This window comes from Dipodomys ordii, unplaced genomic scaffold (assembly GCF_000151885.1).
Source record: "Dipodomys ordii isolate 6190 unplaced genomic scaffold, Dord_2.0 Scaffold1, whole genome shotgun sequence".
Classification (NCBI taxonomy): Eukaryota; Metazoa; Chordata; class Mammalia; order Rodentia; family Heteromyidae; genus Dipodomys; species Dipodomys ordii.
In genome coordinates, this window is record NW_012267217.1 from 59,332,908 (window position 1) to 59,348,431 (window position 15,524).

The 15,524-nt window shown below is 40.4% G+C and overlaps 1 protein-coding gene across 2 annotated transcripts in view; it reads right to left on the bottom strand.

Annotated features, from left to right (window-relative positions):
• The window catches only part of Col4a4 (collagen, type IV, alpha 4), a 118,134-nt gene that overhangs the window by 38,128 nt on the left and 64,482 nt on the right, over nucleotides 1-15,524 (bottom strand). For both annotated transcript variants that reach the window (XM_013010218.1, XM_013010226.1), the window contains exons 25-32: nucleotides 12,915-13,098; nucleotides 10,387-10,455; nucleotides 8,174-8,281; nucleotides 7,437-7,655; nucleotides 5,317-5,478; nucleotides 3,950-4,120; nucleotides 3,231-3,374; nucleotides 798-905 (exon numbers count right to left, since the gene is read on the bottom strand). In XM_013010218.1, coding sequence (XP_012865672.1) covers nucleotides 798-905; nucleotides 3,231-3,374; nucleotides 3,950-4,120; nucleotides 5,317-5,478; nucleotides 7,437-7,655; nucleotides 8,174-8,281; nucleotides 10,387-10,455; nucleotides 12,915-13,098 — 1,165 coding nt within the window. The remainder of the gene's footprint in view (nucleotides 1-797; nucleotides 906-3,230; nucleotides 3,375-3,949; nucleotides 4,121-5,316; nucleotides 5,479-7,436; nucleotides 7,656-8,173; nucleotides 8,282-10,386; nucleotides 10,456-12,914; nucleotides 13,099-15,524) is intronic.

The window sequence follows — 15,524 nt, forward strand, 5'->3', positions numbered from 1 at the left end:
CTTCCTTCCTTCCTTCCTTCCTTCCTTCCTTCCTTCCTTCCTTTCTTCCTTCCTTCCTTCCTTCCCTCCCAGGCAGTTAGAAGCTGAGTTACCACTTCAGCCTGCAAACATTTAAAGGGACCTTTAGTTCAGCACCACAACCTCTACTTTGTACCGTTGCCCTGTGTTCTGAGCCATTTTCCCCTGCATCACCTTGCAGCCAGCGTGGAATCCAGGAAGGACAGGGTTCACTGATAACATCTTGTGTCAAGAGTCAAAACTGCTCCCCGCAGACCACAATGCCTTTCTCATAGTGACCAGGTGCCACTTGACAGCACTGAGATGATCGACCAGACCAAGGCTGTCATGGGAATCTTGAGTTACTACCCATTGAGTAACTACTACTCATCCCAGCCTCATTCCCTCTCTATTTGAACCTAAACCCCAGGGATGGGCTGAAAGCCTCTGTCTCTCCCTACAGCATGCCCTATGCTACATTAAAAAAAGTCATCGTTCTCTGTCCTTCAGCACTACTGTATTTGACCATTACAGCAAGTGAGCAGACATGAGAGGCTGAAACCTTGGAATGAGTCCTCAGGCCTAGAACTCCCACCGACAAACAGAGATTTCAGCTAAGTAAACACGGAAACGCAAAAAGGTCATCACCAACTTCATTCAGCGTCAAATTGAGTTGAGAAATGATCTTTCATCTTTCCTAATTCCCTGTAAGCAGGCAGCATGTCTGATCTACACCACAGCTGGAATGTTCTATACAGAACTCATTTTATCTGGGGAAGATAAAAATCTCCAGTCTTTACCTCTCGCTCCTGGGAACCCATTCTCTCCAGGAGGTCCTGGTTCCCCAGCCTTCCCCTTTTTTAAAAAGATGGCCATTTCTCCTTCAGCTCCAGGAGGTCCTCTTGTTCCTGTAGGTATTCATTATACAAGGGAAAAACAAACACACATATTACCCACGCAAGTCATCGGTTACCATGTCGCATTCCCACTTACAAATCCCCATTCAACCTGCTCAACTGTATGCCTGAGAATGCATGGTGAGTTATCAGCTAACTAATGCCCAAAGGAAGCTCTGCCCCTTTGACACTGTTGTTCCTGCTGGTCTGACGTTGTGATGATTTGGGGGCTGGTGCACTATGAGTGCTCAGTGAAGAAGGCTTGCTGCAGTCCGCCAAATGGGTCTTAAGGTCTTTGGTGAGTTAAGTTGCATTGGAAAGTTCTAGTCTACATTACAGCTTATCATGTAGGATTTGAACTTCCCATCTCCAATTACTAGACTCATATCTTCCCCATTGGAAGACATCTCTATTCTCATAGCTATTGTACCTATGTGGTCTTATCCTAAGAACATTCTCCTTTGGTCTCACACTGTGAATTCCTAGAGACCTGTATAGTTTATCAAGTCCTAGTGTATTTTTTTCTTTTACCCCTTTGTCTTGTTTGTCCATTTAGACGCCTTTGGGAGGGTAACAGAGGCACAGAATTGGTGGGACAAAGGTTGGACAAATGTGGTAAGGATACTAGACACTGTGTTGAAAACAAACTATACAACTCATGGGTGGGGATGGGAGGGAAACACTGGGAGAGAGCAAGGGAAGGGGTGACACTGTGCAAAAAGATCTATTCTTTATGATTTATGTACCATAACCCTTTGGTACATCACGTGTACAATAACAATAAATTAATTTTAAAAAATTAGGTTGAAGTTGTGGTTAGGTGGTGATTGCCTTTCTTGCAAACATGAAGCTCTGGGTTTAAATCTCAGCACTGCCAAAATAATAATAACAGTAATAATAATAATAATTAATATTCAAAGAGTGAATTTGCAACTATATATCTGACATTAATACAATTTTTAATTCTTGGTGGAAAAATTGTATAATCGTCTAAACACACAGCAAACATCACTAATTTAAGGTAGCAAAGAGTGATTTTTTTGATTCCTCCATTCTACATAAAAAATGTATAAACTAACGAAGAAAGAAATAATGGAAGAATAAATCACTAAAGAAGAAAAGTCATTTGAGTTAAACTGAGAAGCTTTATGGACAAAAACTTCCTTCCTAAGAATTGTCAAACATTACTCTCAACACTAGAAATATTGAAGTAGAGATGACACGGAACATGGAAATTGGCGGTCACAGCACTTCCATTTTTACAGTAATGATAACTTCGTTGGAATGAAGCTGGGGCAACTCAATCCCAGGCCACTACCAAGGCATTCTGCTTGAGAACTCGGCCAGTTACAGCTCACGGCTCAGCCCCTCCTGCTGCAAATTCTTCTATTACTGATGATGTATAGTTTCTGCATGTTTAAATGGTGAGGATCAGGGGAGGGGACTCAAAACACCAAACAGTATCTTGTGAAAGTTAAGTACTTGAGAAAATGGTATGAAACTCAAATTCTAATGGCCAAAAGAAAATGTGATTAGAAGATGTTTCTTTTGTGGTCACTTGCATATTGTCTATGGTAGCTTTCCTGCTCTAAAGACTGACTTAAGTCATCATAACAGAGTCTGCAAAACTTGCAAAGCCTGAGATCTATTATCAATCACGTTCTTTACAGAAAAAGTTTGACCAATCCCTGATTTAATTGAAACATGGCTTAGAGGACAAAGCCCTGTCTGTCCCCTCTTCTAACAGGTGGAGAAGTTGTAAGCCAGTAGCTATAAATCAATGCATTGAGAACCACTTGTTGCATGGTGCTGGTGGCTGATACCTGTAGTCTTAGCTACTCAGAAGGCTGAGATAGGAGGAGGATCACAGTTCTAAGCAAACCCAGACAGAAAAGTTCATGAGACTTTTGTCTACAATAAACTATCAAAACTCAGAAGCAGAGCTGTGGTTCAAGTGGTAGAGTGCTAGCCATGAGCAAAAAAGCACAAGGACAGGACTGAGGCTTGGAGTTCAAGCCCCTAAGGCACATACATACATGCAGGTGCATGTGCCTGTGCATGCACGTGCACGCACACACACACACACACACACACACACACCAAGGAACTACTCATTAATTTTCCACTAAAAAAGAACCATTTATTTACCACAATTATATGTAATAAGATTGAGTCACAAGGAAAATGAATTAAAGGTCTACAGTAAACACCATAGAACTAAAGAAAGCTAAGACATTTAAATTTTAAAAATAGTCATATTTTATTCTTCTAAGACTATCTTAATATGGTCTAAGCACATTTTTAAAATTACATCTGTGCGTTGTTAAATGTGCTTACCTTTGGCACCTCTTACTCCTTGGTCTCCTCCAAAACCAGGCCAGCCCTTCTGTCCAATTTCTCCCTTTCTGCCAGGCAGACCCTCTCGGCCTGGAAGTCCTCTTTCTCCAGGAAATCCAGGGAAACCAGGCAGGCCCCGGGGCCCTGATGAAATGAGAACATTAATTTTTTAAGGAAAATGCTAGAGAGGTTGGTGTGATTCTTCCGTAGGTGTTCCTTGTGGTTCGCTTAGAATTACAAAGGCCCACCACCTTCTAGGCTTGCACTGAAAGTAGACAGTCGTTGTCAAACTCATCATGGCTGCTAATGGTTTTGCCCTCTCACCCAGTCCTGCTTTCTACCTATGGGTACAACATGTAGGTCCTAACACTCTGGGGTTCTAATCCCATCAAGTTTTCACAGCAGGAGGCTAGAGGCCCAGCCAAAGTGAAATGTATTCCCTTGACCTAGGACTCCATTGGGTCTCACAGTCCTCTGAGCTGAAATACCTCTGATCTCATGAACTCAACATCCCTGGACCTTTCAACCATTGAACTCCACCAAGATATTCTGCCACTGAAAATAGCAACGGGAAGATAAGGGAAAGGGAGGCACCAGTAAGGGGAAGACAAAGTCAAGCTAACATAATGGCACATGCTCCAAGTGGGGTCCTAAGTAGCAGGCTTTTCTTGATCATTGATTCATAAAATAGAAAGCAATACTGACAAAGTACTACTTACCCTTTGGGCCTGGAAGACCAGGTAACCCATCTTCCCCAAGGGGGCCTGGGATTCCTGGAGGTCCTAGGAACCCATCGGCTCCAGGCAGACCCGGGGGTCCGGGAAAGCCCTTCATTCCAGCCGGTCCGGAAGGCCCTGCTTCGCCTCTCTGGCCTTTCCAACCTGGGGCACCTGAGGTACAACCAGATATGCGGACTGAAACCTCAGCAGGACACAGAGACTCCAGAAACGTAAATTAGTTCATCCAAAGCAAAACAGTACTCATTGGCTTAAAACAATAGTAGCAACTCTATTTTTAATGGAAATGGATAGGGGTGAAAAAAAATTCATTCATGTTTACTCTTAGAGAAACTAATAGGGCAGAAAAGCTTACCAGGTATTTCCTTCACTGTAATGAAAGAATTGTGAACATCAGAGCAACATCATCATCATGACTGCTGTTAGATTAGGCTGTAGAGACAAGTTGGGTCCTAAACTTATTACAAGTTTTCAAGTGCACATCTTGCATTTGGATAAAAGGAAAGGCAGCCAGTGGCTCGTACCTATAATCATAGCTATTTAGGAAGATGAGATTTACAAGATTGTGGTTTGACACCAGAAAAGTTTGCTCGAATGAATCTATGTGTCTCCCAGTGTTAAGATACTGGAAATTCTATGAGGTGCATCAATAACCTCATAGAAAGCCCTCATGAATACTATTCGTTCGTTCGTGATCTTTTAAAGAACATTGTGAGCTGTGCACATGCTGCATGGAATCTGTGACAAACAACTCCTTGCCAGACACTTAATCCTCTGGTCCCTTGATCTTGGATGTCATGTCCTCCTGAACTGCAAGAAATAAATGTATGCTGTTCATAAATCACCTAACCTAACACATTTTGATACAAAAACCTTGATGGACTAACCCCTTAAGCACCTCATGTGAAGATAGACATTTACAGGACTTCTATACTCTTTTATGTCTTCCTGGTTATGTCAAAAATGCAAGATCCTGAGGCTCTAACTGGCCTATTTCTCAAGGCTGTGTTTGCAGCAAACAACTTTGAAAGGTGTGACAGCGCATTGCCCAATACAATATTCAGGCTTGCTTGAAGACTGCTATGAAGCAGTGCTGCTGAGGTCTGCTGCTCCTCTCAAATAATGCAAACCACTGCGGCTGTAGCATCTAGCCATCCACATATAGGATGACATGGAGAAATGACACAAAATAATATGAACTATAGAGGTAATACAGTCTTTTGCCTCTGTCTTGGAACTTACAATTCTATGAATATCTACAAAAAGAATAAGAGATGAGCTTATTAATTTATAAGTAGGATAAATACCCTACTTACACCTTCAAGTTCTTTATACCTGTTGGCACTTACCTGGACTACCAGGAGCCCCAGGAAGCCCTGGCTGGCCTGGGATGCCCGCACTGCCTTTGCTACAGGACTGGCCAGGTGGGCCTGGAATACCTGGGAAGCCAAGGCTTCCCTCTCTGCCTCTGGAGCCTTTGAGACCCGGGGAGCCGGGAACGCCAGCTGCTCCTGAAATAATACAAAGCATCTGCAACATGTGTGGGTTAAAACTGTGTAGATGGCCTATACTAAACTGTTCACACACCTCAGTACTGAAACAGACATTCTGATCCTGACTCAAATAAGTTCCCAACTCAAATGAGTGGATTTTTCTACTCATAGATTTAGTGAACTCCAAATGCCTGGAGATCCAACACACAGTTGAGTTGCTTGGTATGGTCACGTGGATGAGGAAGAAATTATTCAGGCAAGTAATCACGTGGTTTTCCTGCTTCTAATTAGCTTCTACCATTACAACGGTTATTACATCAAATATATAACATTTACAAACTTGATGGGCATTGTGTGAATTTGCATTTTATAGATTTTTTATCGTGTGTACTCTCAAATTTCTGTCTATTGGAAACAGGATGTCATAAATCTTCAGAAAGAAAAATAAATCAATTATAGTCCCAAGCTTCAACCTAAAAGCCAATTTTACTTTTCTGTTTCCATCATGTGTTGTTTTGTTTCTATATTAAAAATACTAATCATAGTTATGGTCATTGGATTACTTCATAATGTGTAGGAATTGGCTAAGTTTTTATGCTTTTGATTTGTTATAATATTTACAACTGCACTGTTCCTTCAGCTAGTAGCTGAAAAGTATTTCTTGGAGTGTAACTCTTATTTCCAATGGTTTCTTTAACTGAAGAGAAAACAAAGGTGTTTTCCTATCTAGATTAGATACAGGAGCAGTAGTAACCTGTCAAAAGTCCCTTCTTGATTCATATATTTTCTTGTTACCTTTTCAATTGCTTGTTGCTTTGTATTCACTATGCTGATGAACAAAACACCATGTTTGCTTGTCTTAAAGTAAAGGTGGGGCTTTACTCCCCTCGTGCTCTCTGATTGGACTGTACCGCTAAATGGGGTGTGGGTCTGGTTCCATGGCTTTCTCCTTTCAGATGCTCAAATCCACAGAACCTAAAATCGCTTCTCTAAAATGGCACTTGCACAGAACACATGCACACTCTCTTGAAATCATCTCTAGAGCATTTGTAATATCTAATATGATGTTCACAGCTGATGTATTGTATTGTTATTGGAATAATGACCACAAAACATTCTATACATGTCAGTACAGATACATTTTTCTTCTAAATATTTTTGATTGGTGTTTGGTTGAGTTAGAAGACAGGAAAACCCACATTGATAAGGACCAGCTCTCCTAACTTGCCTAAATAAACTGGTCCATTCTCTGTTGGGAAGAAGCCCAAAGAGTGTCTGGTGTGGGACCCACACGTTGACCACCATCACCCAAGGGACTCCTGGAAATTCAGACTGCTGGAATCAAGCCTAGATATAAAGGTTCAGAATTTCAAAGGCTAGGGCCCTGAAGATGGTCATCATAATGACAACCCCTGGGTTATATTTATGTTCATTAAAATTGGAGAAACTCCACTCTAGAAAAAGTCTTAATTTCAGAAAAAGATGCGAACCAGTATCCAGGCCATCATGTACATCATTGTTCTACCTGCTGGAGGGAAAGCCCCTCATTTTGTCACCCGTGTAAATGCAGTCTGTCTGTAGCCCACAGAGCTTCCCCTGAGCTCCTCCTCCACTGATCTGCCTTCTGAGTTGCTTGTCCTGATACTGGCAACAGTAGGTGGCTATCTGGTCCCTGCGCTTGGTCCCTGCTCTCGGAGCTAACATAGTGGTCCATACCCAAGGTGGGCTGACATGCAGAATTGATGCATGCCACTGAGCTGGTGGAGACATACTGTGCTGACTTGCATTTGAACATGAGCAATAACATCCAAAGGCAGCATTGGGGAGGCAATTATTTGACATGTCATCATGCCTGTCTATGAAGGTGAGGCATTTATTTTGTCTATCCAAGATGAGGTAGTCTAAGCATTATTCAGAGACTTATTCCAAATTGAAGGAGGCTTCCTAGACTGTAGGAATCGCTGAGATGCTCATACCTTCAGCCCCTGGGCATCCTGGATGACCTCTGGCCCCCTTCATCCCTGGCACTCCTGGGAGACCCCTATTTCCAGGGGGTCCTGGGTGACCAAATGCAGACTCTCCTGGGATTCCTTTCTGACCATCTACTCCACGTCGCCCGGGAGGACCTGGGGGTCCAGGGGGAGAGGACCCCTTCTCCCCTTCAAACCCTGGGTCTCCCATGTTACCACGTAAGCCTGTTGAACAGCAACAACAACAAATTTTAATTGTAAATGCACAGGATAGAACTAGTACATGTAAGACTTATTTTGCTAAAAATCTCACTTCTAGGAAACACAGGAATATGTACTTACTACTTAAAAGATATTTAATAAAAATGTATTTCTATAGCCTTAGAGAAACAGTAGGGAAAGGTGTTCTTGTCCACTTTATGGAGAAATGAATTGTAATTCTGTGTTTCGTATGTCAGCAATATTTCCCTAATTCTTTTCTTCATATTGTGAGCATTCTGAACTGAGCAAGCAAAGAACTAGTATTGGCCTATAACTCACAAGTAAAGAGAAAGGATCGTGGCAGGATATAAAATGATTGTGAGCTCCAAGTTGTCACAACACAGGTTTAAAAGTTTAATGTATCGAGAGCTATTTCCCATTAGCTAAGGCTGCCTCTTATTCCCTTAAAGTCATTCATTTTTTTAAAAACGATTTAAAAATTCCTGATTGAAATTTCCAAAGTAGAAAAATACTTTGTTTACCAGGTGGGCCTGGTATTTTTGATGCTCCTGGCTTGCCCCGCTGGCCTTTCTGTCCATCCAAACACCTCTGCCCAGGAGCACCTGGGGGGCCAGGAAATCCCTTCAGACCTAAACAAGAGCAACACAACACAGACCCAATGAAGCACAGATCACATGGAAAATGGAAACCACTGCTTGTGCTAAGTACCTTTAAGGATATGTATATTTTATACCATTAAGATATTACCTATCATGGATCACAAAAGCATTCTGTGAGTCCTATGCTTCTAATCAATGCTTCACAGAGTGCTTTTGTGAAGGACAAAAACATGCTAGATACATTCACAGCAGATTACTAAATATACTTATCCAGAAATTAAAATGATAACTTTTAAAATGTAAACCAGTGTCATAGACCCCAATTAAAAAAATTACTTCCTAAAACCCTTTGGGATATCTTTATTTATATCTATGTATCTATATATGTATCTATATATGTGTCTATGTATATATATATATATATATATATGTATGCATGTACGTATATGTGGACTTATGCATGCTTATATTATGAATCTATCTATGCATATGTCCTATGTATCATTTTATCTATATGTCATTTATTCCTGAATCATCTATCTAGTTAGCTAGCTAGCTATCAATCTATCTGTCTTGGTGTTTTTGTATGACAGGTATCTAACACAAATCTTCGTGCCTTATGCAGACTAGTGTCTGGCCTAAAGAGAAAACACGAGAGTGAAGGTCTGTGAGTCACTGCATCTGCGCTTACATAGCGTAGAGGAGGGAAGATGCCAGCAGCAGAATCTAAGATTTTATTTTAAATCTCTGAGTTTCTACTAAGAGTTATCTCGGCTAAAGTAATGTCTGGACTGCGAACTTCAAAGACGGGACAAATACCATCTTAAGGCGAACATTCAGTGGAAGCTAAAACTGCTGAAAGCAATCAAACATGTTTCATTCAAGCATGACAAGGGATGCATGGAAATGAACACTCAATGAGTCAGCCAACAGCTCTCCTGCTAACTTGGACGTATGCTTCTACTCTCTCACCATTGCCTGTGGCTCTTCTATCTCTTTGACCTAGGACTCAGTCGTATGACTCAATTTGGCCAGTGAGCTATTAACAGCTGTGAATCAGTCTGAGATGGGAAGTAAGCCTGTGCAGGTGTGCCAGCCTCTTGCATTTCTGCAGTCATATATGGAAGTTACCCATTGCCCCTACGCTGGAATGTGGATTGCTAACCTGAGTTGCTGACTAGGGCCAGAGACTAAGCAACCATCACTATCTAACAGATTATAAAAGCGAAACTAACTGCTTATCTTCCTACAGCATTGAGATTTCAAAACTGGTAGCATGTATAGTATCATAATACAAGCAAATGACTATGGATGGCATAGTCATTTTATGGACTTTTTTGGACCTTTTGTCTGTTTAGAAAGTTGAGAGGAAATGCTGACATTCAGGGTGACATGATGGCACTAAATGTTTTCCATTCAAGTATTCTACTTTAAAACTTATGTAGGTAAAAATAAAATGTCTTTGGTCATAATAAAAAAAAAAGTACTAACCAGGCTCTGCTGGCTCACATCCGTAATCCTAGCTACTAAGGAGGCTGAGATTTGAGGATCATTGTTGGAATCCAGGCAAGGCAGAAAAAACCATGAGACTAGTGGAGCTAACAGGATAACATCAGACTTGAGGGAAAAAGCTAAGGGCGAGGGATCAGGCTCTGAGTTCAAGTTCCAGTGCATGTGCAGATAGATACTTGGAATTTGAGTCAGATTAAAAATCGATCAGAAAGAATCAGATGAGAGAAAGTACATTCAGGGACTCAGGTAGGAGGGTCTTTCAGAAAATTCTGGTCAGACATTGGCCCCATTAGGAAGCAGAGGAGAGTAAAATTTATAGTTTATAAACAGGTGGTCAGGTATTAATCTTGGGACACAGAAAAAGACAGTCTGAGCTCCAACTTCTCAATGGACAGAAATTTCAGCTGATGAATGATCAAGTTTTATTCTGCAGAGATTTGAAAAGCATGCTCATACCAGTAGACTGGAACTCTGGCTGCTAAATACCATAAATATGCTTTTCCCTAGTCCCATAGTCCTGAAAACAATGCTAGAAATGCCCTGACTGGTTCTCAGGATTTAGTATTTTTTTTCTATCATGTGGAACCGCTCCCTGATCACAACAACAACAACAATAATAATACCTGGAGGTCCATCAAAACCTGGAGGGCCAGGCTTCCCAAGGTAGGTCACATTACAAAGAATGGTATCACCTGGAAAAAAAAGTATCATTTACACAGCTGAGAGCCTTACGCAGTAGGAGTCTCAATGATAATCCATTCAAGCTATGATTCCATGCAGTGTAGGGAAAGGTACAAAGTAGACTCCCAAGACTTATTAGATCACTTAAATGGCCTTCATATCAAATGTCTAGATCTGTCATGAAATATGATTTGCAATTGTCTAGAAAGATAAGAAAAGTACTTATTCTAAGAAGTATCCATTTCAATAAGCTAGGGAAAAAAAGAATGTATTTCTAGGCCTAGGTTAATTAAGGTAATTAAGAAACATAGATAAACCATGATATAGTGGTAAGGGGCCAACACTGAGTTCACAAGACTTGGCTTCAACTTTCTACATCAGGGTCTTGTACAAAGGCAGCGATCTGGGCTACATATTAATTAAAGCCACCATTTCTATTGGTTCATAAAGGCCTAGAATGGGCTGGAGATTCAAATATCTTGTCTCTTGCTTTTCTAATGACTCGACAAGGTTGTTTTTAGATCTCCATTTAAACAGGTGAGAACAATAAGACTCCAGAGCTTATGCTTCTGAGCTCTGCTACTAAAATTGAAGGTTTCACATTTATAATATAAATAATATTGCATAATTTATTACTTTATATGCTCTCAAATCAAAGATGTATGATATGAATAAACTCATATTAGATTTTTTCTAGGTCTTAGAATGTATACTTAATCAAATACAAAGATATTGGCCTTTCCCTTGTCAAAAGAGAAAAGCAAATATATTCTTTTATTTCAAAACTTTAGAACAATATAAGCCAAAGCATATGTACGCATTCCTAAAGAAAAAAATTTCTCCAGTAAATCCTTTTGCTACCTTCTTAAAGAGTCTCTGCTATAATGCTGAAAGTAAGTTAATGTTTAAATTTCACACAACTGTCAGATATGTTTGATATCTTGAGTTTAATTTTTTCCCTTCTAACTGAATTTTCATGGACAATCATGTTTTTCAATGAAACACTAGTGTTTCTTTTATGAACATTTGCTGCATTATCTCAAAAAGATTATAAAAATAAATACTTTGAATATATATGTGTAACTTTAATATAATCAAGACTTATGAGCCAATACTGAGAAATGAATGAAAAGCAATTTTGGAATACCAAGCTAATAAAGTAATGATGATAACTTAGCACTTTGAGGATTTGTTTTAAATATGCGTTGTGCTGCATTGCTTTTGTTTGCTTGAGATTCTGCTAAATTTAAATAGCACTTGATAGCAAGTTCACTTAGTGGGGTGATGTAGTGATAATAATTTTGTTCAGAAGAAACTCACTTTAATTCTAGGTAGTCACAATGAAACAAAAGAAGGACACTCTTAGGAGAGGAACACAAAAGTGAAATGCCTATTTGCATCTGGTCATATAAAAAACTACTATTCTATGGTTTCCCTTATTTGCAATGACTAGTATATGTCTGGGGCAAGCAGAAAAGGTCAAAAAGCTATGTACATATGACCAGATAAGATGATGTTAAATGAAATGAACCCCAAGATAGGGTACAAGTAGTTTTTTTCTTTCTTGCTATTGTTCCTAATGTATTATAGTGTATCATGTGATTTTTTTTGTTTCTTTGTATGTTCCTCCCCCATGGTATAACCCCTGTTTTCACTGTATTTAATGTCGGTACCCTGTATCTTGTATATACACTTTTCTCATTTGGGGAGGGGAAGGGAAAAAACAAAATCCTTAAATAGGGACACAGGTTGACCCATTGTAACAATGAGATACAAAATACTATATTGAAAAATGAACTTTACAATTTAAGCGGGGAGGGGGAGAGGAGAGGAGGGGGGGAATGTAGTTGTGGAGGCGGGAGGGAAGGGATGGTAGGGGAAAAACAAAGGAGGAGGTAACAATGCTTGATAAGAAATATACACATTACCTTGCTCGTGTAACTGTAACCCCCTCTGTACAGTATTTTTATAATAAAAATGTATTTTAAAAACTACTATTGAAATAAATTTCAGGAAATGGAAGTGAGAAATTTTTTCTTTGTTGTTAATGTTCTTTTCTTTTTGTCTTGCTTGTTTGTTTTCTGCCTTTGGAAAAGGAAATGGAGGGACAAAGGGCAAATAAATGCAGCAGTGGTACTCACAGGAAACTGTTGAAAATGAACTATACAACTTGTGGGTAAGGACAGGAGGGAAAAACTGGGAGAGAGGGAAGGAAGCGCTGACATTGTCCAGAAAGAAGGAAGGAAGGATGGGAGGATGGAAGGAAGGAAGGAAGAAAGGAAGGAAGGGAGGGAGGGAGGGAGGAGAGAGGAGGAAGGAAGGAAGGAAGGAAGGAAAGAAGGAAGGAAGGAAGGAAGGAACGGAGGGAAAGAGGGAGGGAGAGAGGGAGGGAAGAAAAGAAAAAAAAAGAAATTTTCTTTAGCTTTCATGATTTCATTTGACATTGTACCACAAAAACATTCAAAATTACCTTTCTGCCCCTTGGCGCCATCAGGGCCCCTCACACCAGGGCGGCCTGGCAGTCCCGGTTTCCCTCTCTCTCCTGGTGGACCAGGGTATCCCAGCCCTGGAGGCCCCATGGGGCCCGGTTTCCCTGGAGGGCCTGGTGGTCCAGGAAACCCTTTAGCACCTGGGATTGCATCTTCGTGACCGCCCTGGAAGGTGTAGACATCAAGCATCAATTACTGATCTTTGAAAACTCCATGAATATCAGGCAATCATTGCAAGCTATAGAAATGCAGACAGAAGTCCATAATTCAAAGAGATAGTTCCTCTGTAGGAAGTGTAACTTCAAATTATTAAGTTAGATTCTTCCTAATGTTTTACAAACATAGTTGCACATTGACATACACATACACTCTACAGGTACATGTGCTGAATCTTAGGTACAGAAGGTTATGAAAACCATTCTCAATGCTGAGTGAGAACACATAGAAATAAGCAAGCCAAGGGAGCTGACAAACGTCTGAATCAAAAAGATTCTTCTCTGAAGTTGCTTTCTTACATTCTTCTGAAAAGGCTCCATCACCCTCCATGTGTGTGGAGAAAGGGTTAAATTGTTCTCCCTTCTTCATGACAGTTGGACCTCTGGTTGATTGCTTGGCCTTTGTTCCTCTAGAAACCCTATAGTGAATCACCAGCTGTATTTCTAGGCAACAATGCTTATGTATGTCTGGCTGGAAAATTTTCATCTGGTCTGGAAAAAAACTGTAGATATGTGAGCTCTATTGGATAAATGTCCAGGAGTGGAATTGCTGGGTCAGGGTAGTTTATGCTTCATCTTTTTAGAGAAACCTGCATATTGCTTCCCAGAGTAGTTGAACAAGCTTATAATCCATGTAATAGAGTTCCCTTTTGGCCACATCCATGCCAGCATTTGTTATCGTTTATTTTCTGCTGCCAGCACAACCATGTTCATTGCAGCACTGTGTATCATAGCCAAGATATGGAATCAGCCCAGATGTCCCTCAGTGGACAAGTGGTCAACAAAATGTGGAGCATATATACACAATGGAGTTTTACTCATCCACTAGAAAGAAGTATATTGTACCATTCTTAAGGGAATAGACAGACTTGGGAAAAATAAAATTAAGAGGAGTAAGCCAGATCTATAGATTGAAACAAAAGTTGTATGGTTTCTCTCATTTGTGGTAGCTGGCATGTGCCTGTAATATCTATAAGCGAATACACTGGGTGGTATGCAAGTGGTTACGAATGAGTTAACTCAAGTATAATAGACTCTATGGAAAGCACAAATAATCTATGTTTTTTAAAAAGACTGGGTTGAAGCCCAACAAAATTAACACCAGGAAATGGATACATGCAAGAGGGATTTGGGGCAAAGGGGCGAGGGGCAGATGAACGAAGAGGGAACAGCAGGAAAATGCAACCAAGAATTCATTGTATATACCACAAAATTAAGAAAAATAAGGCAAGGGGAGGGTCAACGTCAGATGGGAATATTGAAGGGGGTAACACAGATTAAGAAGCATTGTATTCATAAGCTGCCTTGTTAAATGGCAAAAATTATAGATCTATACATATATATACTACAAAATTAAGAAAAGTGAGGGAAGGGGTGGGTAGGGAGGAGTCGGCGGGGATGTTGAAAGGGGTGACATTGATCACAGTGTATTCATAAACTTCTATGTTGAATGGTAATTCCTTTGTACAACTGCTTAAAGATGATTAATATATAGATATATTGATAAAAGACTCGTGGGGAGTGGAGCACCAGTATAATCACATGTATAATCTTAGCTACTCAGAAGGCTGAGATTGGAGGATCCAATTTCAAAATCAGCCCTGGCAGCAAAGTCTGTGAGACTCTTCCAAAAAGCCAGAAGTGGAACTGAGTTCAAGCCTTATTACTAGTACACAAACAAACTAACAATAACAAAAGAGTTATGGGATCACTTGTTGGAGATTCCTTAAATAGGGGGCTCCTTTCTGTAAGTCCCACGTCATTTGTGGAGACCCCAGAAGCTGGGCAGTAGGCTTAACAGCTCCTGAGAGAGGAATGGTGCAGTCAAGTCAGAGCTGTTTGCACAATGATCACAGGTGGATCTAATCTTCTTCTACACTAAATGAAGGGTGCTCAGAATGCTGGATCCTCTCCTGCTGTCAGCCTGGGCTAGTTTCCATCCAGGTCTGTAAAAATCCTGAGGTTTCAATGAATGTAGGAACCCCCACCACACCCACACACTCCCCAGTGAGTGTTTCAGATATTCTTCGCCAGTCTCATCCATAGTTAAGTACCTTTCTATGTTATTGGTTTCTCAAAGATTTTGAAGTAGAAAGAGTGAACACAACGAACTTTACAATTTTGGCTGGGGCAGGGGAGGAGATGGGAAGGGATGAGAAGGGGAAACAAAGGAGGAGGCAACAATGCTTGATAGGAAATGCACTCATTATCTTGCCCATGTAATTATAACCCTTTTGTATGGTATTTTCACAATAAAAACAAAACAATGCTCGCCAAATCTAACCCTGACAATTTTCATGTGCTTGATCCATCTGAAAGGCTAGAAGGAATCAACACCACCAAGTCCAGTCCTCAATCTCTGACTCTTATCCATGC